We start from the raw sequence: 24,689 nt of genomic DNA, 5'->3' as shown, positions 1-24,689 counted from the left end.
TCTTCCCGTGAGTCCCTGATCTTGATTGTACACGTTTGCGTGTATGATTAGTGTATGATTGAATCGGGGGCGTCACATCGGTATTTCCCCAAAGAGGAAGGGATGATGCAGCACAGCGGCGGTAGGTATTTCCCTCAGATATGAAACCAAGGTTATCAAACCAGTAGGAGAACCAAGCAACACAAATTGAACAGCCCCTGCACACAAATAGCAACCACTCGCAGCCCGACGTGTGAAAGGGGTTGTCAATCCCTTTCGGGTAACGGCGCCAGAGATGGCTCGTGGAGTGGAGAAAGTTGTAATAGATTGAATAATAGATCGCAAATAAAATAAAATGCAGCAAGGTATTTTTGTATTTTTGGTTTAATGGATCTGAAAATAAATGCAAAGGAAAAGTAGATCGCAAAGGCAAATATATGAGAAAGAGACCCGGGGGCCGTAGGTTTCTCTATTGGCTTCTCTTGAGAAAATAGCAAACGGTGGGTGAACAAATTACTGTTGGGCAATTGATAGAACTTCAAATAATCATGACGATATCCCGGCAATGATCATTATATAGGCATCACATCCAAGATTAGTAGATTGACTCCTGCCTGCATCTACTACTATTACTCCACACATGCATCGACCACTATCCAGCATGCATCTAGTGTATTAAGTTCATGGAGAAACGGAGTAATGCAATAAGAACGATGACATGATGTAGACAAGATCTATCTATGTAGAGATAGACCTCATCGTTTTATCCTTAGTAGCAACGATACATATGTGTCGGTTCCCCTTCTGTCACTGGGATCAAGCACCATAAGATCGAACCCACTACAAAGCACCTCTTCCCATTGCAAGATAAATATATCAAGTTGGCCAAACAAAACCCAAATATCAAAGAAGAAATACGAGGCTATAAGCAATCATGCATGTAAGAGATCAAAGAAACTCAAATAACTTTCATGAATATCAAAAGATATAACTGATCATAAACTCAAAGTTCATTAGATCCCAACAAACACACCGCAAAAAGATTTACATCATATGGATCTCCAAGAGACCATTGCATTGAGAATTCAGCGAGAGAGAGAGAGAGAGAGAGAAAGCCATCTAGCTACTAACTACGGACCCGAAGGTCTACAAAGACGCATCATCGGAGAGGCACCAATGGAGGTGGTGAACCCCATCCGAGATGGTGTCTAGATTGGATCTGGTGGTTCTGGACTTTGCGGCGGCTGGATGAATATTTCGTCGACTCCCCTAGGGTTTTGGGAATATTGGGGTATTTATAGAGCAAAGAGGCGGTTCGGGGGGCACCGAGGTGGGTACAACCCACCAGGGCGCGCCTGGGCCTCCTGGCGCGCCCTGGTGGGTTGTGCCCTCCTCGGGGCACCCCCAGGCGCAGCCAGGGCACATTATGTTCCTTCTGGTCCAAAACAATCTCCGTGAAGTTTCGTTGCATTTGGACTCCGTCTGATATTGATTTCCCGCGATGTAAAAAACATGCAGAAAACAACAACTGGCACTTGGCACTATGTCAATAGGTTCATACCAAAAATGTTATAAAATTACTATAAAATGATTATAAAACATCCAAGATTTATAATATAATAGCATGGAACAATAAAAAATTATAGATATGTTGGAGACTTATCAGCATCCCCAAGCTTAACTCCTACTCGTCCTCGAGTAGGTAAGTGATAAAAACATAATTTTTGATGTGAAATGCTGCCTGTCATGTCATATCATATTCTTTTCTTTATAGCTAGCATGGACAATTGGACTTTTAGTGACTCAAAGCAATAGTCTAGTTTTGACATGATAATTTAGATACTCAAGCATATCATACAATCTTGGATAAATGTGGCTCTCCAGGTCCTGCTGGGTCCAAAGACAAATCTCATACAAAGATGGATTTTCATCCCGAGGGATTTCCACAACGTCCTTGGTGATTTTGGGAGCAGCTGCAAAAGTAGAAGCAGTTGCATCAATGGAGTTTTTCCTTTCCCAATATCTTTCACGATTCGAAGAGTATCACAAACCAGAGGCATATAAACTTTCGGGACATGAGGGAAAACAACTCCTTTGTAAGCTATTCGATGGCAAATATGATCCATGGAACATATGGCTTTAGAACTTGAGCACTGTCAGTTGCATATGCCAGGTTCCGAATGAAAAGATCTAGAATGTCAAAGCGAATGCCATTTGATATAGCATTGAGAGTATTGGCCACAATGCCTTGAATGTTTTCTGGCCTATTGGTTGGAGTGAGGGAATTACATAGATGAATAATAGCACCTTGTTTTCATACGACAAATTCTTGGGATTTGCTTTAGTGAAAGCATCACCAACAAGCTTGGGATCCATCAACATATGCAATTCAGCCTCTGGTACTTCCCACCAGTGGAGCCTATGTTCACGAGTTTCATCAAACACACTGAGGGAGATCAACAGAGCTAGAAAATGATCAAGAGAACACTTGATCTTTTCATCCTCAGTCATCCACTCGAGAACCCATGTACTGCTATCCGCAAGATCTCCTGAGATATAAAGAGTGGCGTAGAACTGAAGTATGACTTCCCGGTTCCAGCCATGATTGAAACGAAGAAAGCTCTTCAGGAAGACATGCTCAAATTTCTCAATGGTGTGATGAAAACATGGTAAAGTTTCAAGCTCGGCAAAATCCAAGATCTTGTGCTTGAAAATGTGATTCTTACAGAACAGGATTCAAGCATAATGTGCGGCTTGTTCTTTGGTCCAGAATCTTGGCAACAAAGATTTTCTTCTCCTTCATAAGGGCTGGTGCCAAAGAAGAAAAGCTTTGAGCGATGAAACTGGTCATTGAATGCTGGGCCATTTGGATCATCCTCCACAGGAAACAACAGAAATGTTTCGAGTGGGTTCCTTGGGAGTTCTTCTTCAGGGGAGCACCTTCTTAGAGATTCATCTCGTACAGCTAAATCTTCTTTGATTGGCCTAAGAGGAGCACTGCGCTTTCTTGACTTTGTAGACTCAGATGGCTTTGATGAAATTGAAGAACCAACAATTTTGCTCATTGGCACTCCTTTAGGGCTTTCGTTTCTTCGGACACTAGGGCCCTTTCTTTCGCAATCTCAGCTGACTTCGGCACATAAGTAGGTGATGCACTAACAGTCACTTGAGCAACTGGCTCAACAGATTTCTTTTCACCTCTTCCACGAGTGGAGCTGTGGAACGAGGAGCATAGGTGCATCCATCAGGGAGGGAACAACCGAGGGTGTGACTGGGGTACTTTTCTCTCGAGGAGCAGATTGCTCCCGATTAATCTGGTCACCCTTCTTGCTGGAAGAAGAAGGGTTAACTTGCATCGGCACAGGTGAAAGATTTGGTTTTTTGACTTCAATATCCTCATCAGTGTGATCATCATTGTCCTGCTGCTGAGGTGGTGCATTTCCTTCATCGGGGTTGTTGAGAAAAATATCAACCACTGCATTTTGCTCATCTTGAGCTGTTGGCACTAGATAATGACCGCAGGAGCAACTTTTGCTCTGGTTCTTCTTCGTGAGGTGGAGATGGTGGAATTTTCTACAGAGGTGCACTTGAGCTAATGGGTGCATCATCAGAGGTTACAACCTGTAAGTGGTGATCTTTCTTTTCCTTCCGCTTAGCAGCTCTAGGCAAAGTCTTCTGGCGTTTCTCTTCCTGAATTCTCCTTTGAGCAAGGCGATCATTCTTTCGGCCACACAGTTCAGAGATATCCATATGCATCCTGCCATGCCATTCAAATTTCTCATTTCTGATTACAATGAGAGCCTTGGTGATACCAAGAATTTCTTTGTTTAGACATTTCCTTCGGTACTCGGTCTTGGCCTCTTTCCTCATTGTCTCCAATGCTTGCTTGTCCTTTATAGCCTTGTTGAGCTTCCTAGAGATTTTCTTCAGTTGACGAAAATGCTTGGTCACCATTTCAGTCACACCTTCTAGCAGACCCAAGTTGCTCACATCATCCGTCTTTGCATCATATGCTGCACTATCAATGATGTAAATCATCATTCCAAAGATATATTTTTGTTCCTTATGGAAGCAGGAACATAGTGCTTGACCTTCTTGGCAGAGGCATCTCCTTCGATACACAGCTTTCTTTTCGAGGCACTTTCCAAAGAAGTTGGTGGAGCACAACGAGAAGCTTTCTCAGCTATGGGTGCATATCTCGGAGATCTCCTTGGAGTGAGCGAAACCTTCACTAGAGAAGGAGTTTGTGATGGCTTGTTTTGAATAGCAGGCTGGTCATACATGGAAATTCATCACCCATTTCTTCATCAGACGACTCATCAGAGGAGTCAGCCACAACCTTCCATGTTCTCTTGCTGTGGTTTTCTTTTGGCGAGCTTGAGGGGAAACTAACTTCTTTGACTCGCTTCCCTTGGAAGCAGAAGCTTGCTCTTTCTTCTTTTGAACATCTACTTTGGTTAGCTTGACATTTTTATCCCCAACTTGCTTTTTCTTCGCTTCTCTTGCTTCATGTTTTGGTTTGGCCTTTGCCCTCTTGGCAACTTCCTCATGCCTTATTTGGTACGCGTGGATTGGGGGATTCGAGCAGATATTCCTCGCGTGGCCCAGAAACCGTGCAAAACCCAGACGATCTATTTGATACGCGAGGATTCCATGGACCAACCCCTCCAGGGCCCCTCCGATACCCCCTTTTCACGTGTTTTTCAGCCCTCCAAGGGGGACTCGAGGATTTGGAGGAGACCAAGCCGCTGCCGCCCGCTCAATGCATCGTCGCCCGACTCCTCCTCAAGATGCCGCCGCTTGCCACGTCAACGCTGGCGTATATCCTCCGGCTTACCCCGCTGTAAGTCCTTGCCTCACCTCTCCCCCTTTCCCCATGTCAGATGGGTTTCTTCCACCCCCGGCCATGGCTGCTGCCTTGTCCTCCCTAGCGAGCTCGCCAAGCACGCCGTCTCTGAGGGCACATATACCATCACCAAGTTCACCTCCTCCTCCTAGGATGCCATTGGCTCTGCTTATCTCTCTACAAGTAGTGGGCAGTGGTAGTGCTTTGCTTATCTCTCTACAAGTAGTGACCAAATCCATCTTAGTATTCAACAGATTTGATATTGATTGACATGCCCTTTGGCCGAATTTCATTAGGAGCCAACACTGATTTACTTGAGCAGATTTATTAGAACCCATGGATGCTGCAGTTCTTCAGTTTGGAGCTGACAATTTCTTCAGAGATCATTGTCATTTCCTGACCAGAATTGATGTACTAATGCTTTAATCCGCTATTCTTTGACCACTACAATTGTTGCTTCCGCGCTCATAGACACAATGGAAAGGAGCACTGTACGCATATGGTCTGAAGCTATAATTCCAAAAGCCAGTGTTTGCTGCTGCAATCCAAGTAGAGTATTTGTAAATTAGTGATGGTGATGGTGATGGTCTGATGTCAAAACTGTTGTGTGTATGTGTTGTGACCATGGACAATACTAGTATATTGATTGCCAGTTCAAGGTCATACGTAATTCTTTGGCTAGGAAACGATAGGCGAACTTGCACCTATCACCCCTTCCACCAGATTTACAGTCCGTAAATCAATCTGTCGTCATTCCATCTTCTCAAATGACCAGCAAAAGTGTCTCCCATCTCTATATCCATTGTTTAGGACTCAAGAAGTGTATGTTTGATAGAACTTGGCGAGCATTCTCGTTTAGAAATTTTGTTGGAAGCTATAAAGCTATGCTAAGTATAGTTGCCTTGAGAAATCTTGAGTAACCAATTTATGCATGTGTTTGACACGAGAAAAATCTTATGGGCACTCCGTGAGAAGGGAAGAGGAAGTGTTTGATTTCTCTCATGCGCCGGGGAAAAAGAAACATGCGGGCGTGCCAGTGTACCGTAGTACACAAAGAAAAGTGATACGGGAAACAAGTATTTGATTTATCTCTTTGGATGAACAAAAATACAAGATCCCATAAAAGATGGTTGCGCTCCGTGGCCTACTAGCGCGGCCTGCCTGACTATGGCGATGTGCGGTCTCCTGGTTCCCGGGGCCTTGAAAAGCTCCCTGTTAATTACTCCCGCGGGTTGCTCCGCGAGATACCTCCGATTAAGCCGTGTGGTCGTCTTCGTCGTCTTCGCTTCGCTTTCTCCATGCATGATGATGATGGTGTGAGTGTATGGTGTGGGCGGCGGCAAAGCCCGTGTCCTCATCGGTACACGTGCCGCTCAAAACATGGCTTTGTGTTGGCAACGTTCACCCTCGCCGTCGCGCCTCGTCGGTCTTGACAGCGTTGATGTAGTCGGTGTTGAAGTTGCATGGGTCATGCTCTACTCGGACTTCTTGACGATGCAGCGGCTTCGTCGGGTATGCAAGGGGTTGCCTCGCGGGAGTATTCTTATGGAGACCGGCGTCAGTGTAAAACCAACGCTCGCTCATATCGGCAATGCCGGTGTGGTTGGCACCTCGTCTCGGTTGGACGCCGAGTTTACGACGGTCCGCCAAGGCAAAGGATGCCACCTCACATGGCCATAGAAAGGGGACCAGTACACCGGCGACGCCGTGGACCTGTACGCCGGAAGCTGTTCACCAATGGCCTGTGAGCCGTGATAGCTGTGTCTCTCTTGATTGAATGCCAAGTCTATGGCAGTTAGTTTTGTCAAGGACGCCACCCGGCGAACTCATGAAGAGATGTTGTAGAGGTTTCATTGCCTTGGGTGGGTGCTACACCGAAAGGGGACCCATATGCCGGGGACGCCATGGACCTATACATCGAGTCCTATACGTCAAGGACCTGTCCGCCATGGTGGGTGCCTCGTCTCGGCTAAACGCCGTATTCGGTGGTTTATCGAGACAAGTAGCACGCCGAGACCTGTACGCCAAGGACCTGTTAGCGATGGTGGGTGCGCTTTCATAGGTGGGACCGGTCTCGGGATGCATCATCGTGAGCACCGGTTTCGCCACATCGTCTCCTCCAAGAAGCAAGGCGTGAGACCTGTCCGGGGCGCCATGGACCTGTCCCCCATGATCGTAACGCCATGGACCTATGCACTAGAGAGACCTGTTCGTCATGGGCTTGTCTCGGGCTACGTCGTCGCGAGCTCCGGCTCCGCCATGTTGTCTCCTCTGGGAAGCAAGGCGCGAGACCTGTTCGGGGTACCATGGACCTGTGCACCAGTGACCTGTTTGCCGAGGACCGGTGCATCGGAGTCTATACACCGTGATTGGAACATCATGGACCTGTTCATCAAGACCTGTTCACCATGCGTCGCGACCTGTTCGTCGGGGCCAGGTAGGCCGCCGTGGTAGAGCACCAGGGCTAGCGGTTGGGCTGCGTCGTTGGCGAGCTCCGGCTGCTCCTGGGTCATCTTCAACCAAGAACATGACGCTTGAAGACGAAGAGCTTGACATAGACAAAGTGTGACGGTGTCTGTGTAGACTCCTGGTCCGGTGAAATTGCCTCCGGCGACGACGGCGGGATCGGGTACGTACTCTCCGTGTATAGTGAATGCATGCTGGATGTGAGGGAGAGACAATAATAATAATAATTAGATGATCATCTCACCATCGGGGAATGTGTGCTTCATGTTCATGTCGCCGGGTTCCTTGCGCTTGCACGAGACGGCCGCCGGTGTTGGAGTCGTGAGACAACTATGTGTTCTTGCGTGAGTTATGGATGGGTGTGTGATGGATCGGTTTTTGCGTCTGTCTTACTGCGTGCCGCCTCCTCTTGCGTGGGTTCTCCCGTTGGCCTGAGTGCTAAAGTCTTTGGGTATTTATAGGGAGGAGGCAAACCCTCTCGGTCGCATGTCGGCGCAAACCTTTCGATATGTGGGGTTTCCATCTTAAAAACTTGCCTTTCCATGCGATCGTTCTTCTGGCCCTGCACGGCTGCAAAACGAATCGTAACATACCTAGCTAGCCACCTCCAGACCGAACGTGTGATTCTTCGGGAGATCAAAACATGCCATGTCCATGTATACTTGTTTAATATCACAAAAGGAAAATAACACGTAATACCCATACATGTATCCATACTAGCGTTTGTGTTGGTTTAGTTACAGACAAAAAGGCAGGTTAACCAAGTATTGTACGGGTGTTCGGGTATACGTACACCGGCAAGCTTGCCGGCCGGCCGAGATACCCGAATACGTATATACGTATCAAGTCTAGGGAAATCTAGGCACGTACATGCAAACCTTCTTTTTCTTGAACATGCATGCATAAGGTAAGTGCATATGATAATAAACCAAACCTCACGTATACTCTTTTTGGCCGATGAATACCGAGTCACCCTCGAACATCTTCACAAGGCAAGTTCAGCTTTCAATTTTTATACAAGGAAGCTACATCCTCAACGTAGACCAAAGCTCCCAGTCGATGCTACTTCTTGACGCATCTGACTAGGGCTCTCGCACGGATATTGCCATGTAAACGTCATGTGAGCTGCTTTAAAGATGAGACCCCAGGCAGCGTCTCAAAGCACACAAATTCGCCCATTGTTGACGACACGTCCTATCGGAAGAAAAAAACAAAAGGTACAGCTTCGTTACCTCTTCATAAGCCAATGCATAGCTTTGCGTACGCACGTCTTGAATACATGCAAGAAAAACTTGTGTTTCTTGGTCTCCTGCTAATTTTGTATTTGTTGTCTTCCCCGTGTCATCAGGATACCATGGGAAAGAGGTCTGGGTGGAGTTGAGATGCTGACGGCTCGACGAGTGGTGCTAAGAAAAGCAAAGGTGACTCGACTCCTCCCCCACCGCCAAGCAGGTCGAAAGGTAGCTCTAGCAGTGCGGAGTATACACGCTTGACGCCTCCGTTGCCGAGTGCACCACGATCTTCGCGGCATCAACCTAGCCGCAACTCCAAAAATTCTGACAGGACGGTCCTCTCCCTTGACGCCGATGCTCCGCCACTAGGGAACCTGGAGGTAAAGGAAATAGTAATAATACCAGTAACAAATAAAATTTGTATGAATGTATTTCTTCCTTTAATCCCGTGTATATCCTGTGTGCATGCAGGACAAGCTCGAAGATGTATTGCTGCACGTGCCTATGAGTCGCGGCGTGGAGCGACTCCTAAACGAGGTGATGGAAGGCATGGACCAAGACGATCTGGTCACCAAATCGGCACCTCCAGCTGGGTCTAGTTCGGCGGCGAAACTCACATCACCATCAGCGAGTGATCCAGCTTCGAATTCTTCAACTGCGGCAGGGAACGATCTCATTGCCAAATCCACCTTCCTGGTGACAAAACCTACTTCTCTAGCAACATCAACCGGGACCACTGAAGCAAACAAAAAAGGGTCACCAGGAGCTATCAACAGCAAAAATGATGGGGTGACTGTGAATAGGCCAAGATCGTCTGCTTTTGGTATGTGTATACTACCCAGCCCTCTTGCATATTCTTTCTATCTTTTTTATATGCTCTCTTGACTGTCTTTCTTTTTTCAGATGTCACAAACAAGTCAACTAAATTAGAAGGCTTCTACTCCCCTGAAGCAAAGGAGCTCCAGGCAATACTTAAGAGACACCAGAACATCCTTGCCGGAGAAAGTACTCTACTAGAGAAGCTCAAAGTCCCTCTAGCTAACAACATCTCGATGCCAAGCCTTGTCCTCCCGCCCGGAACAGCAGCAAAGTATCTCGATAGGACTCAAAGATGTAAAAAAGGCACTAAGGGAGCAGCCGATCGATGAGGAGCTAACCATAACTAGAATAGAGTCTGTGATAAGTATGTGGAAGATCATATGCAAACGAGGTCCCGCCAGACCTTGAGATTCTGATTCGCCACCTTGAAGTAGTGGTGGCTCGTCTGGGCGGAAAGGGTGGTCTCACCACTTCCCACACATCGGCACCCGCGTCGGTGCAAGTGTCATCTCTGCTGGAGAAGCTCGATGCAGCTCATGCGGGGATCACTCAAGGACTTCGCCGCCTCGAGAAGGAAGGGCCCCGCCTAGAGGGACACCTTGCCAACCTTGCCTCCATCTGCAACGGACAAAAGAAGTTGGCTGAAGAACATCAGACGCTTGCCAGCAAACATCAACGGCTTGCCGAGGAGTACAAGGTCCTCTACGAGAAGGAAACCGAGATGGCGGCACTAGCTGAAAAGCGCACAGGTGTCCTAGCTGACATGATGACTTCTAGCTTCCGCCATCTTGAAGCTCACGAGGATGCCATTCGGACTTCTTCGAAGGTGGCCGAGTCGTATGAAAGACACCGTGCAGAGGCCACTGCCTTCCTGGCCGCCGGGGGAACATTTCCGGAGATTGCTACAGTCCTCGCGTACAAAGCTCCTGAGTGAGGGAGCGAACTAGAGATCATGGTCTGCTCTGCAAAAGCTGCACTTAGTTCAAATAGATTTTTTGTATCTTAGTTAAATATAAATTGTCCTAGCTCATCCAAAACAAAGATTGCTTAGTCCCAGCAAATTTTTGTATGATCGATCAATAAAATGATGGCTTTTGTGATATATCTCTTTTTAACTTTTACTCGCCGGGTCCGTCGTCGCGGCCACCACGTATAACCGAGGTATATATCTGTGACACCCAAAATTTTAATTGGTTTTTTCAAACTTTTATTTGATTTGAGGGAGGTGATTCAATTTTTTTTTATTTTCTTCTAAAGAACTCTCCCTTTAAAAAAATTTCTTTTATGACAAGTACTTTGTTTGGATTCACCCAAGGCTTGGTTTTTGATCTTGGAGGTTTTTCCCTTCTTATTTGGACTCAAAACCAAATGCTTTTCACTTGGGAGTTTACTTTTGAAAAATCTTTTAAATAGCCCTATGGCATTTGGAATGATCTTCTCCCCTTTTCAAAAATCCCTCTTGCCACGACCTAAGTGTAAATCCCCTCCCATAAGCCTTTCCTCATCTTTGGATCATGATGTACTTCAAATCCAGCAAGTTGAACCTCCCCATATATTTGTTTCCATTTATTCCTTATCAAAAATTATTTCTGCCTTCTATTCTAGCTCTTGGAGATTTACAAAGGAGCTACCCTTTCTGCTTTGAGTTTTGTCTCCAAACCAATTTCCCTAGCTAGTCCTTTGAACCCTCAACCAGGATCCATGAAGATCCACTGGTCTCCAGTTCAAAATTTGCAAATTATACTTGCTGCAAGTTTGGACCTTATTTGCCAAATTTGATGAAATTCATTTGAATCCTCCTCCTAAAAATCTGAGAAAATTCAGGCAGCCTCTGGGTGCATTGAGAGGTCACCTCACCAAGTCCCAGCTTCAGATTTTTTTTTTCTTCATGCCAAATCATTTCGTCGAACACCTGCTGGACACTGTTGCTATCATGTTCAGTAAATTCAGGTAAACAGTTTCAGTGAACACTGTCATTTTCTTCAGAACTTGTTGTCGATCTCGACAGTGCCGCGGTGGCGCCTTGCTCCCTGTCCCCTCCTCCTTATCCTTTGCGCCGCACGATCGCCTGGAGGCTTGCGGGCGTCGGCGACGAGCAGGAGGTAGTGCGCCACCCCGTGAGCGACGGTAGCGGCGGCTTTGCGGCCGCCAGAGAGAGGCGCAGCGCAGACGGCGCCGTCCAGCGCCGCCCAAGCCACCGGAGGCCGCCGCGTGGCCATCCACTCCCCCGTGCACGCTGCCACCCTTCGTCGTGAACTGGTAGGCGCGGAGCGCGCTCTCTGCCGCCGCCGCCGTGCCCGTACGGCTGCCCCGTCGAGGACCGGCGCTATTACGCCAAGCCCGACCAAGTTTAGCAGTGGAACGGGACCAGTAACTCTCACTGATGGTGCCTAGCCTCTTAAACCCACTGCCCAACCACTGCCTCGCCGTAATCGCTCGTCGGAGATTTCCCGTTCACGGCCACCCCCTCGGATCGCCTATAATAGAGGCCCCGAGCTCGAACTCGAACCCACACCACCTCTGCACACCTCCAACACCACGCCTAGCCACTCGTAGAGCCCCGAGGGAGCCTTCTTCCCCAACTCCGGCCGCCAAGACCCGCCACAGGACCCAGCTCGATTCGCTCCCGTGCGTGCACCCCTACCCCTCAGCTCTTGCCAGTAGCTCTCTAGTGCATCCACTCTGCTGACCCGCACTTAAATTTGGAGTTTGCAGCACCCACCGGAGTTCTCCACCATCGCCCGAGCCACCGTCCGCCGGAGAAAGTGTCGCCGTCGACGTGGTGCTCTCCGACGACCAAGTCCACCACCCAAAGACGTGGAAGGATACGCTGAACCTCTTGGTACCCTCCGATCTCCCTGTCTCGCCGTGGTTCAACGCCGGCGACCATCGCAGCCTTCAGGTGCCGGCGAGGTTTTCAAACCTGACGTGTGGACCCCCCCGTCAGCCTCTCTTCTTTCACCCGCAAACCGTTTTCTGTTGGCGCCTTCGGGCAAGTACGTTTTCTCTTTGGGCTGGCGCGTTTCTTTCCGAACCATTTTCTGTTTTCTCAGTTAAGTCCCTGGTTCTTTTCTGTTTCATCACAGATTAGTCCCTGGACTAAAACCCTTATAACTTTTTAATAAAAGATGATTTTTGATTGATTCTTTTTCTGTCAGTCTTCTATTTTTGTCTAGTTTTTTATAGTATTTATTTGGAAAAAATTTGGGACAACTTTTATGCACGCGATGATTTTCACGTTAGTATACGTTTTCGCTATACCGTAGGTTCCGGAAGAGGTGACGGAGCCGCGAACTTCGCCGAGCTAGACTCCGACTTCTCCGAACCAGGCAAGCATGTTTGAACCTTTGATATGATAGGTGTTTTGCATGTTTGCTTGAATGGTTGTGCATGGCATATGAGCATCGGTGAGCATCTCGTTGCATGTGAGGCAACTATCCGTGTGTTCCGAAGTTACTGTGATCTCTGATGAGAGATGGCCTAGTCATGTGGTGACATGAAAGGCAGTAAGGTGGTATTGTTGTAGCATGCCAGCCTTACGACATCCGATAAACCCCGACGTTAACGTGGACTGAGTCACGTTACCGTTCTTTCCCTTTCGTGCTACCACATGTTTTCTGCAAAGGATATGGTTTAGTAAGTTGATAACCTCTTTCCGTGTACACACCAAATGGAGGGGCCAGGATGAGGGTTCCATGGCCCTGGATTAAAGCCAGTCATCCGGTCAGGGGGCATGGGTGTTTTCGGTTGGGACCGAGAGGGGGGCACCCCTTAGAGCGCGCGTATATAAATTTGATCCCATGCTACGCGAGGTTGTAGCCTCCCCGTCTCAAAGTTTTTATTGAACGTTGCCGAGGGTGATTCCTGGCTTCAGAATGTTGAATGGGTGTGTACTGGTTAGATGTGTTTCTTCCAAAACACCGTAAACGGAACTAGTCCCCATGACTACTGAAATCCGTTGGCTGTGGTTAAAGTACAAACTCTGCAGAGTCAAATCCTTCCGAGTCATCGTATCCATGGTCAAGGACCGTGACCAGTGTATCCATATATATGTCACATCCTCGTGGTATTTCCCCGGTGAACAAGCTTGAGTGGTAAATTGGTTTAACGTTATTCCGTGGATGGACTAACCCTGTTGTTTACTTCATACCCGATTATGCCCTTGAAATGATTTAAATTCTTGAACTACTGAGATATCAAGTTATGAAATATAAGCCCTTTATGTGATGTCGCTTAGACGTCCGACTGTGGCACTCTTGTTATTTACTTTTGATATAAGCCCTTTATGTGATGTCGCTCAGACGTCCGACTGTGGCACTCTTGTTATTTACTTTTGATATAAGCCCTTTAGGTGATGTCGCTTAGATGTCCGACTGTGGCACTCTTGTTATTTACTTTTGATATAAGTCCTTTATGTGATGTCGCTTAGACGTCCGACTGTGGCACTCTTGTTATTTACTTTTGATATAAGCCCTTTATGTGATGTCGCTCAGACGTCCGACTGTGGCACGCACTGTCATTTATATTCTATTATAAGCCCTTTATGTGGTGTCGCCTTGACGCCCGACTGCGGCATTGTTACTTCTTTTGTTTCCTCTCGAGGAGTCATTCAGACACTCGTTTGGCTCTCAGTATTACTTTGGGATTTCGGGAGGACTACCGCCCGACTTCTCTTTTATTTCCCATGCATTATTATCTCAATGTCTGAGTGCGCTTGTTATTCTGTTCATATGCATCATGTTTACATTTGTTATATCTTATGTCCGAACTGTCTTGCGAGTACTTTCATAGTACTCACCTGGCTTGTTGATTTGGCCAGATGTTGACGAAGGCGATCTCATGGATGAAGAGTTTGATAGTGAGTCCGATGCCTAGAGGAGCCCCAGTCAGTCCCGTGCGATCCTGGATATTGGTCACTTGTATTATATACGCTTCCGCCATCCACAATAAGTCTCCTCGAGCCTCACTCCGACGCTCGAAGAGTTGTTAGTTTCAGGAGTCATGTCACCCACTTCGCTATGATATTTCCACCACCGCTTTTATCGTGAGTTAGTAGTTATGCCACCCTATCCGCCGTTATGTTTTATCGGCGTGCTTGTAATAAATTGTTCAGCAGTCTCCGCTCAACCTTGTATTATATTCAGTACTCCTGGTATTTTCTTCTGTGACCAAGATAATGTCTACCAGTGAGAAGGAATTCTTCTTTACTGGTCCGTAAAAGGGATCGGTCTCTCAATAAATATTTTTATTGGAAAACCGGTCGTGACAAGCTTGGTATCAGAGCCAGGCTGACTGTAGGAAGCCACTAGGTGCGATCGCTAATCGGTTATTAGCGTCTTTGGTGCTTTTTCAGCATTTTGCAAATGTAGCTATTTTCTGTTGGTCATCATAAATTTATGACATGACTACTCAGAATTTTTGCCTACTTTTGTAGATGGCTAGCAGCAACTGCGAGACTCGGGTGTTCACTAATGTGCCCGAGGGGTTTGTCAAACTCCTCGTCTCCATCACCAAGCTCGCGATCGGGCCAGCGACTCGTCCGGAGTTCACGCTTTACCAGCACAAGCTCAGCGACGACGTGTCTATGCACCAGGCCGTGGTGCAATTCAAGGGAGGACGTTCTGCGTCTCGCCACTTCCGTTTTGTGGGAAGGGCCATGCCTACGGAGAGGCATGCCATGCAGATGGCTGCCCGTGAGGCGATAGCTCGCCTTCGGGACATCCTTCCTATGATGAAGACTCGTCGCTACCGCTACCTCCCATGCCATGTGCCATATACTTGTCACTATGCATTCGCCTGCCATAGGGGAGAGCGAGATGAAGCCATCGAGATGGTTGTTGAGTACCTCAAAGCTCTGGAGGAATCTTTCGACAACCTCGTGGACGATCTTGTGGCTGCCCGCATGGACTTAGTTCGGGGCGGTCCTGCCAGCAGGAAGGAGCTTCTCCACATGGCACCGCCTCTGACGTTCGTCTCATCCTCAGCATCTTATGCACCGGCCATTTTGGCCACTGCTCGCCGTCTGCCTACCACTGAGGAGTTCGACCGAGTCATCGCTCCTACTCCAGTCAGAGCTGCACCGCCTGCCGCACCCGCACTGCCGCCTGTCGCACCCGCGCCATCACCTCAGCGCAGTGCTACGTGCCTGGAGCCTACTAGGGAGGAGGTGGAGGTTGAGTCTCCTGCACCGCTGGGTCTTACCCTCGGCAAGGGGAAGGACATCGTCACCATCTCCGACTGAGAGCGCCGAGTAGCCGCGCGTTGTGTCTGCATGTATGATATATTTTATCTGTACGTTAGTTTGTAGTAGTTGTGTACGCTGCATTCCGGAGGAGTGTGCTAGTCTAAATAACATGTCAGTAATGTGCACGCACATCCTGAGTGCTGTATCGTATGTTTGCGTTTCGCGTGTAAGTTATGTGCTAAGCGGTCCTTCTCCGTGCGAAATCATTTATGTTTTCTTGAAAAATCTTGAGGTCTTTTAAATTTTTGCCTTTGCAAGATTTTTCTTGTGCCACACAGTTCTTCTCATGAGTTTTGCAAAATAATACCCCAGAGTGGAAAATGTCTCCTCCGTGGACTCGTCCCATGCCCAATCAACCAGAAGAAGTTTATGGAACACAAACAAGCAACAACTTCACTCAGGGACAGTCTAGTCAACAGGACAGCGAAGCAACCTTATCTCAAGTATGCCGCCTTTTCGAACAAAGCCAACAGCAACACCAAGAAATGATGAATCACATCATCAATATGGGGAATCACCGTGAGCCATACCAACCACACTCCAAGTTGTCTGAACTGCAGAAGACACGCCCTTCGACGTTTGCTCACACTGATAGGCCACTTGAAGCCGATGATTGGCTTCGAGACATCGAAAGAAAGCTGATTATTGCTCAGTGTTCAGATCATGAGAAGGTGCTTTATGCACCCCACTACCTTACTGGAGCAGCTGCAGCATGGTGGGAGAACTTCCTACACATGCATCCCCGTGAACACAACATCACCTGGGAAGAGTTTAAGGAAGGCTTTCGTGGGGCACACATCCCCAGGAGCATCATAAAAATCAAGAAAAGAGAATTTGATGACCTCAAGCAAAGAGGCATGTCAGTGACAGAATACAACGGTCAGTTTACCCAGCTATCTCGTTATGCCTACAATGAGCATATGACTGAGAACAAAAGGATGGAAAAGTTTTTGGACGGCCTGGCACCGGCACTAAGATGCCAACTGGTCGTACACACTTTCCCGGATTTTAAAACTCTGGTTGACAAGGCCATTACCTTGGAGAATGAACGCCGCAGTCTGGAAGATATTCGTAAGCGAAAGAGGGACAAGACGACTCTTGCTCGCAACAACCGAAGCAAGACTGATGTTCAGAGGGTTGAGGCAAGAAAATCCACGCCTACTGCTGTAAGGCCAACCAGACAGTTTCATTCCAGGGACAAGGACTTCACATACCGTCCAGGGGTCACTTGCTATGCTTGTGGTGAAGAAGGGCACTATGCCAAACAGTGCCCAAAACCAAGGAACTCGGCCCCCAAACCGAACAATGGTGGGAACAATCCAGCCCCCAAGCGCAACAATTTCAATCCCAACAACAACCACAGGAAGGGTCACCTGAACCATGTGACCAGAGAAAAAGCGCAGAATGCCCCAAACATCGTGCTCGGTACGTTCCCTGTCAACACAGTACCTGCCACGGTTTTGTTTGATTCTGGAGCTTCTCACTCGTTCATTTCGAAGAGTTTTGTTTTGAAACATGGTTTTCCGATACTCCCTTTGGAAAAATCTATGATCATCAAGTCCCCCGGAAATAAGCAGATCACTCAGAGTTACTGCAAAGGAGTGATCATTGAGTTCGAAGGACTAAAGTTCCAAGCTAATCTCATCGTGTTGGAAAATAAAGGACTGGATGTCATCTTAGGGATGGACTGGTTGACCACCAACAAGGGATTTATTGACTGTTTCAATCGTACTGTGATTCTCACTCATCATCACGGCAAGACAATAAAGGTTACAGCTCAAGAAAGACCATGATCACGGCAACCAAAATTGAACAAAGTGGATATTTCAGAACTGAGAAAAGTTCCAGTGGTGTGCGAGTTTCCTGACGTATTTCCTGAAGAATTACCAGGCATGCCACCAGACCGAGAGATAGAGTTCAGCATTGAACTAGCACCTGGCACCGCTCCCATCTATAAGAAACCCTATAGAATGGCACCCTCAGAATTGGTAGAATTGAAGAAGCAGATAAAGGAATTACTGGACAAAGGATTTATTCGAGCCAGCTCCTCACCTTAGGGTTCGCCAGTATTATTTGCCAAGAAAAAGGATGGGACACTGAGATTGTGTATAGACTATCGAGCTCTCAATATGGTCACCATCAAAAACAAATATCCGATGCCACGGATAAATGATTTGTTTGACCAGCTCGCACAAGCCAAGGTGTTCTCAAAAATTGATTTGAGGTCGGGATATCATCAATTAAAAGTACGGACAGAAGATATCCCTAAGATAGCATTCACCTCCAGATACGGATTATATGAGTTCACAGTGATGCCTTTTGGACTAACGAACGCCCCCGCATATTTCGTCCATCTCATGAACAAAGTGTTTATGAAATTTATGGACAAATTTGTTGTGGTGTTCATTGATGATATTCTGGTATACTCAAGGACACCAGAAGAGCATGCTGAGCATCTCAGAATTGTTTTGGGAGAATTAAGGAAACATAAATTGTACGCCAAATTTAGCAAGTGTGAATTTTGGCTAAGGCAAGTTGGTTTCCTAGGCCATATATTAACCCAAGAAGGCGTGGCCGTAGACCCAGAAAAAGTCAAAGCCATACTTGACTGGAAACCACCCGCCAACGTGACAGATGTGCGGAGTTTCCTAGGAATGGCCGGATATTACAGAAGATTTATTGAAGGATTCTCCACTGTGGCAAAACCAATGACACCGTTGCTCAAGAAAGACAAGAAATTTGTATGGACGGAAGCATGCGAGAAAAGCTTCCAAGAACTCAAGAAGAAACTAACAACCGCACCGGTCTTAACTGTGCCAGACATCCACAAGAGTTTTGAAGTGTATGGTGACGCATCTCGGAAGGGCCTCGGATGTGTGCTGATGCAGGATGGCAAAGTTGTCGCATATGCTTCCAGACAACTACGGAAGCATGAGGAAAATTATCCAACTCATGACTTGGAGCTAGCAGCGGTCATCCATGCACTCAAGGAGTGGAGGCACTTTCTGTTGGGAAATCGTTGTGAAATATATACGGACCATAAGAGCCTTAAATATATTTTCACACAACCAGAGCTAAACTTACGCCAACGACGCTGGTTGGAATTGGTCAAGGACTATGATGTCGGCATTCACTACCATCCAGGGAAAGCAAATGTAGTGGCAGATGCCCTTAGTCAGAACCCCAGCCCGAGCAGCGACAGTCCATAGAACTTGAGGCCTGAGTTTCAGCAAGAGTTCGCTAGACTCTACATGGTGTTAGTATCTGAGGGCACCGTATCAAATCTGGAGATACAACCCACCCTAGTGGAACAAATTAAGAAGGCTCAGCAGGGACATCCCAGCATCGAGGGTATAAAGAGGAAAATGAACCTTGGCAAGGCTTCAGAGTTCGTCACAGATAGTGAAGGAATATTATGGTACGGGGACAGACATTGCGTACCTAACATTGAGGAACTCAAGCAACATATCCTAACCGAAAGCCACACCGCTCCATACTCGATCCACCCTGGAGGAACCAAAATGTACAAAGACATTCAGGAAAGATTTTGGTGGCACGGTATGAAAAGGGATATAGCCGCATTCATTGCTTGTTGCGATTCTTGCCAACGCATAAAAGCCGAGCATCAAAAGCCAGCAGGGCTACTCCAGCCAAACCGGATACCGGAGTGGAAATGGGATGAAATTGGAATGGACTTCATCGTCGGACTACCTCGATCGCAACGCGGAAATGACACCATATGGGTCATCACTGATAGGCTAACCAAGGTGGCACATTTCATTCCCGTGAAGACGACCTACTCCACTCAAAGACTTGCCAAGCTTTATCTCTCCCGTATAGTTTGTTTGCATGGAGTCCGAAAGACTATAATATCCGACCGAGGCACTCAATTTGTCTCTAAATTTTGGGATCACCCGCAACAAGCTCTGGGCACGCAACTAGCTTTCAGTACAGCGTACCACCCTCAGACTGATGGACAAACGGAACACGTGACCCAAATCCTAGAGGACATGCTGAGAGCCTGTGTGCTCACCTATGGATCCAGTTGGGAAGAAAGTTTGTCGTATGCCGAGTTTGCTTACAACAACAGTTACCAAGCCAGCTTACAAATGGCACCCTTTGAAGCATTGTACGAACGGAGGTGTCGTACCCCACTGAATTGGTCAGAAACAGGTGACAGTCGTATAACTCTCCGGTACTCCGAAAAATACCCGAATCACTCGGAACCTTTCCGAAGTCCGAATATAGTCATCCAATATATCGATTTTTACGTCTCGACCATTTCGAGACTCCTCGTCATATCCCCGATCTCATCCGGGACTCCGAACTCCTTCGGTACATCAAAACTCAATAAAACTGTCATCGTAACGTTAAGCGTGCGGACCCTACGGGTTCGAGAACTATGTAGACATGACTGAGACACGTCTCCGGTCAATAACCAATAGCGGGACCTGGATGCCCATATTGGCTCCCACATATTCTACGAAGATCTTTACCGGTCAGACCGCATAACAACATACGTTGTTCCCTTTGTCACCGGTATGTTACTTGCCCGAGATTTGATCGTCGGTATCTCGATACCTAGTTCAATCTCGTTACCGGCAAGTCTCTTTACTCGTTCCGTAACACATCATCTCGCAACTAACTCATTAGTCACAATGCTTGCAAGGCTTATAGTGATGTGCATTACCGAGTGGGCCCAGAGATACCTCTCCGACAATTGGAGTGACAAATCCTAATCTCGAAATACGCCAACCCAACAAGTACCTTTGGAGACACCTGTAGAGCACCTTTATAATCACCCATTTACGTTGTGACGTTTGGTAGCATACAAAGTGTTCCTCCGGTAAACGGGAGTTGCATAATCTCATAGTCATAGGAACATGTATAAGTCATGAAGAAAGCAATTGCAACATACTAAACGATCGAGTGCTAAGCTAACGGAATGGGTCAAGTCAATCACGTCATTCTCCTAATGAGGTGATCTCGTTAATCAAATGACAACTTATGTCTATGGCTAGGAAACATAACCATCTTTGATCAACGAGCTAGTCAAGTAGAGGCATACTAGTAACACTCTGTTTGTCTATATATTCACACATGTATTATGTTTCCGGTTAATACAATTCTAGCATGAATAATAAACATTTATCATGATGCAAGGAAATAAATAATACTTTATTATTGCCTCTAGGGCATATTTCCTTCAGTCACCACGTCGGCGGAGAAGCGTAGGTGACCGGCGTAGTCATTCGAGTGTGGATGCGGAGCATTCTCGTCACAGACGTGGCCCAACGCCGCGTTGGCCCTGACCCTGAGGTCCTGGAGCATGGGGGCGTGCTCACGCTCCAGCGTCCGCCGCTGAAGCAGTTCTTCCCTGTTCAGCCGCGCAACGGACTCGGCGTCAGCAACCCGCTCTGAAGAGAGAACAGCTTGGCACGGCGGAGGACAATTCCGCCTGCGCCGTGACTAGGGTGGCTGCCGTGGCCTCCTCGCGCCTCTCCACTCCGGCCAGCTTGGGCCTAAGGGCGGCGAACCTACCCGCAGGCTCCGTCCCCGCAAGCTTCAACCTCAAGTCATACCTACCCTCAAGATCCGCGCGAGCCTCGGGCACCCGGCGATCAACCTCCTCCTGGGCCCTGGCCTCTCGCGCGTCGACGGCGTCCTCCGCCTAGACGACCTGGCACTCCCTCGTCTCCAATCGCTCTAGCTCGAGGCTGTGCTCCACAGCTTCCAGCGCCATCGCCTCCTCGAGCTTTTGGATCTCTCCTCCTCGGCGGGTGCCCCCCCTCATTGACGCAAGGGCGGCTTTGCGCGCCTCCGCCTGCTGCTCCAGGGACGCGCTCCAGGCCTGGAGCTCCCGCGCGCGCTTCTCTGCGGCCTCGCGACGGCGGTCAGCCTCGCGAGAATCCTCCAAAGCTCGGGAGCAACGCCTCGGCCTTCGCATTGTCAAGATCGCACTGGTAGCGGCCAAGGTTGATAGCCACCTTCAGCTTACGTCGTTCTTCCGCCAGCCAAAGAACCTCAGCCTTGAGGTGCGCGTCGACGTCCGCAAGTTCACCACCAAGTCGGTTCATCGCGCCCATCGCCTCCTGGAAGAGCTCGTGGCGAACTACGCTTCGTTCGTGCTCAAACTCAAGCGCATGGCCCACCTCGTCCTCCACCATGGGGGCTGCAGGCGGGGCGTGAAGCGGCGCACCCCCTCTCAGTAGGGGGCTGGGGGCTGGTGCTGCCCCGGGCGCCAGCCAGGCCTCGCGAGGGGCCGTAGCTAGTCGGGGCCCGCTGCTTGAAGAGGAGCCGAAGACCGAAGCCAACCAGCTACTGTCCATGACCAGAGGAGGGGTCCTGGGCACGCCCGCCAAGCTCCAAGCCAGGCCGTGGAGGAGGGACGACGAGGCCGCAGATTCGAAGCGCCAAGGAGGCAAGCGCGCCTCTCCAACCGACCCTGCTCCAGGGATGGCATGCAGGCTCGGGTTGCTCAAGGCTAGCGGGGGAGTCGAGGAAAGAGTGGGTTGCTTCTCGGGGGACACAGCGGCCTTGACGAAAGGGACCCTGAAGAGCCAACGTCAGGGAGGAAAGTAGCACTCAAGAAATCATAAAGGTACAATACTTACTCGTCCACGGTGATGTACTTCCTTCGCTTCAACGGCCCGAAGATACCGCTGCTGCTCGGGGATCCTTTCCTCTTGCGGAGCTCCTCGAAGTCCACGCAAAGCCGACCGAAGCGCTGGACGTGGCGGCTGGCACGGGGTGCGACCGGAGAAGCGCTCGAAGGGACAGCTTCAGGGGTGCCGGGCTGCGGAGAGCAGTCGGGTGCCGTCTCACCGTGACCTCCGGAGCTTTTGCCTCGGGAGCCGCGTGCTGCATCGTCTCAGCGACCGACACCCCAGGGGAAGAATCATGAGTTCCTGAGGACGACGCCCCAGGAGCCCCAGACGGCATCTGCACCTCAGCACTCGGGCCGCCAACCTCCGGCGGCGCTCAACCCCCTGCATCCACATTCGGGGCGAGCTCGGCGCCAGCGACGAAGAAGGGAACCACGTTGACGGGGTTCTCGCGAGGCCCCACTAGGCCGTTTGGACGTAGCCCCCACTCATCAAAGGAGGGCATGTGCTCTACAAATTCTGCCTTGTTCGTGCAGCGGTACAGCAGACAGCTCCTCCCGGGCATGTCGTCCGGCGAAGAGACACCCGTCAGGACCTCGAGCACAGTTTGCCACGTCTCAAGAGGAAGCCCGGACTCCTGAAGTCTCATATGGTCCTCACTCTTGAGCAAGGCCCACATCGGGCGAGAATGGCGCTGAAGCGGAGCGACTCGGCGCCTGTCAAACTCCTTCACCACCATGAGCGCGGTCACGCCACGGTCCTTCAGCCTCTTCAGCCGGAGCTAGACGGGGACGAGACAGGGGCTCGCGAGCTTCTCATGGCCCCAACCGGGGTTGGGAACGGCAGGCGCCGATGAAGAATGAAGCAGAGGGCTGAGCACTCCGGCATTGACAAATACCCACCATGTCCGAAACTCGCTAGTGGACGGAGGAAGCTCGAAGTCGATGCTCGCGCTTGCCGTCGCAGCCACAGCCTGGAAGCTCACGCATCCCGAGCTCTGCCGGGGATCCATCAGGTGCAATTAGAAGAAGTGGCGGAGAAGGGCCACGAAGGGGCAATGCCCACCATGGCCTCACAAACAAAGGCAAAGATGGCAAGAAGAGTCATGGATTGGGGGTCGAGATGTAGCATGTGGATCTGGTAATGCTCGAGCACTGCGTTGAAGAAGGCGAAGAAAGGGGGGACCAGGCCAGCCCAAAGAGCATCGATGAAGATTGGGACCTCGGTGGCTGCCCGATCAATACGAGCGTGAGACACAGGCCAAGCTGCCGTCTTTCCCCACTCATTGAAACTGGAGGCGAGCATCGGGTGCACCTTGCCCAACCGCGGGCTCGATGGTCGAAGGCGCGCCGGCAGAAGATAGAGGCTTCTTCCCCTTGTCCGCTTGTTTTGGCGCCATGGCGATGGAGCGGCCAGAGCGCAGGTCAGATTGGGAGGAGGAGCAGAGTCTCGGGGAAGCAGAGGAGTCGGGGAAGTATGGCGCGGGCGATGGAAGAATAACTGTGTAGGTTGCGGGGGCTGCATAGCCAGGCGGATTCCAAGGCAGCGTGGGGAAGCGGAGACGCCCACGTCCAATCAACCGCCATGCGTCGACCAAGGCCGCAGGCTATTGGGGCCCGCGGTGCTCCGTACTTGACCTCTGGCTTCGCCTTGAAGCCAAGCCCGAGCGTGCCTTGGGCCCAGGGGCTACTGTCGGCGTTCTGGGAACGGGGGTCCCCAGACTTGCCTGCCTGCGGCCCACGGCGTGGCTTTGCTAGGAGGCCCGTACGGCCCATCTTCATCAATAAGGCATCCAAGACCCTCGCGAGGGGCCAAGCCTTGCGAGGCGGACGACGCAAGACCTCCTCAGGAGCGGCCTCGCCAGGCAGGCTCGCGAGGGGCGGAGGGATCAAGGCAAGGAAACCTCGCGAGGTTCTCGTGACGCGAGCCATGACGATCGAGACTAGGCGGGCGCCAGGCGGGTGCCAGCGCGCGCAGCATCCTTGTTTCCTCTTTGGTGCAAAAGAGGCAAGCGCAGGCGCGAAGTACCGAGGCATCGAGCAAAGGTTTTCATATCGGCGCAATGAGACCAAGACCAGCAGGACGGCAAGACGGAGGTCACCATGGAGCCCAAGGCGGCGTCACCCACGGAGCCTTTTGCAGGCGAAGACTACTTTTGTCAGGATAAGCTGTACTAGCTGTCCCCTTTCAAATTGGTTGTTGTTGGCTCCCTTCCCGCTCAATATTTGGGGAGAGGACCAGGGCCTCTATAAATAGGACTAGCCACCACAGTAGGAGGCAACTGAACCGGAACGGAGCCTGAGATGATCGGATCCTCACACTCACAAGTTCGCCAAGCACAAGAACACCTCAACCTTAGGAGGCTGTTCACCCCCTTTGTATTGTTCATCCTCAGCCCAAGAGGCAATCCACCACCACCACACTGGAGTAGGGTATTACACGACAACGGTGGCCTGAACCAGTATAAATCTTGTGTCCCTTGTGTTATAAGTTCGTCG

At 49.5% G+C, this 24,689-nt stretch overlaps 1 protein-coding gene across 1 annotated transcript; it reads left to right on the top strand.

Moving 5' to 3' along the window:
* The first annotated feature begins 9,006 nt into the window (after positions 1–9,006).
* LOC123074501 (uncharacterized) lies at positions 9,007–10,387 on the top strand. Its single transcript, XM_044497322.1, has 2 exons — positions 9,007–9,346; positions 9,427–10,387. Exons 1-2 carry the CDS (start codon positions 9,028–9,030, stop codon positions 9,669–9,671), a joined length of 564 nt encoding a protein of 187 aa, XP_044353257.1. The 5' UTR covers positions 9,007–9,027; the 3' UTR covers positions 9,672–10,387.
* The last annotated feature ends 14,302 nt before the right edge of the window (positions 10,388–24,689 follow it).

This window comes from Triticum aestivum, chromosome 3D, assembly GCF_018294505.1.
Source record: "Triticum aestivum cultivar Chinese Spring chromosome 3D, IWGSC CS RefSeq v2.1, whole genome shotgun sequence".
NCBI classification, from domain to species: Eukaryota; Viridiplantae; Streptophyta; class Magnoliopsida; order Poales; family Poaceae; genus Triticum; species Triticum aestivum.
This window is presented reverse-complemented; position numbering and strand designations above follow the sequence as displayed.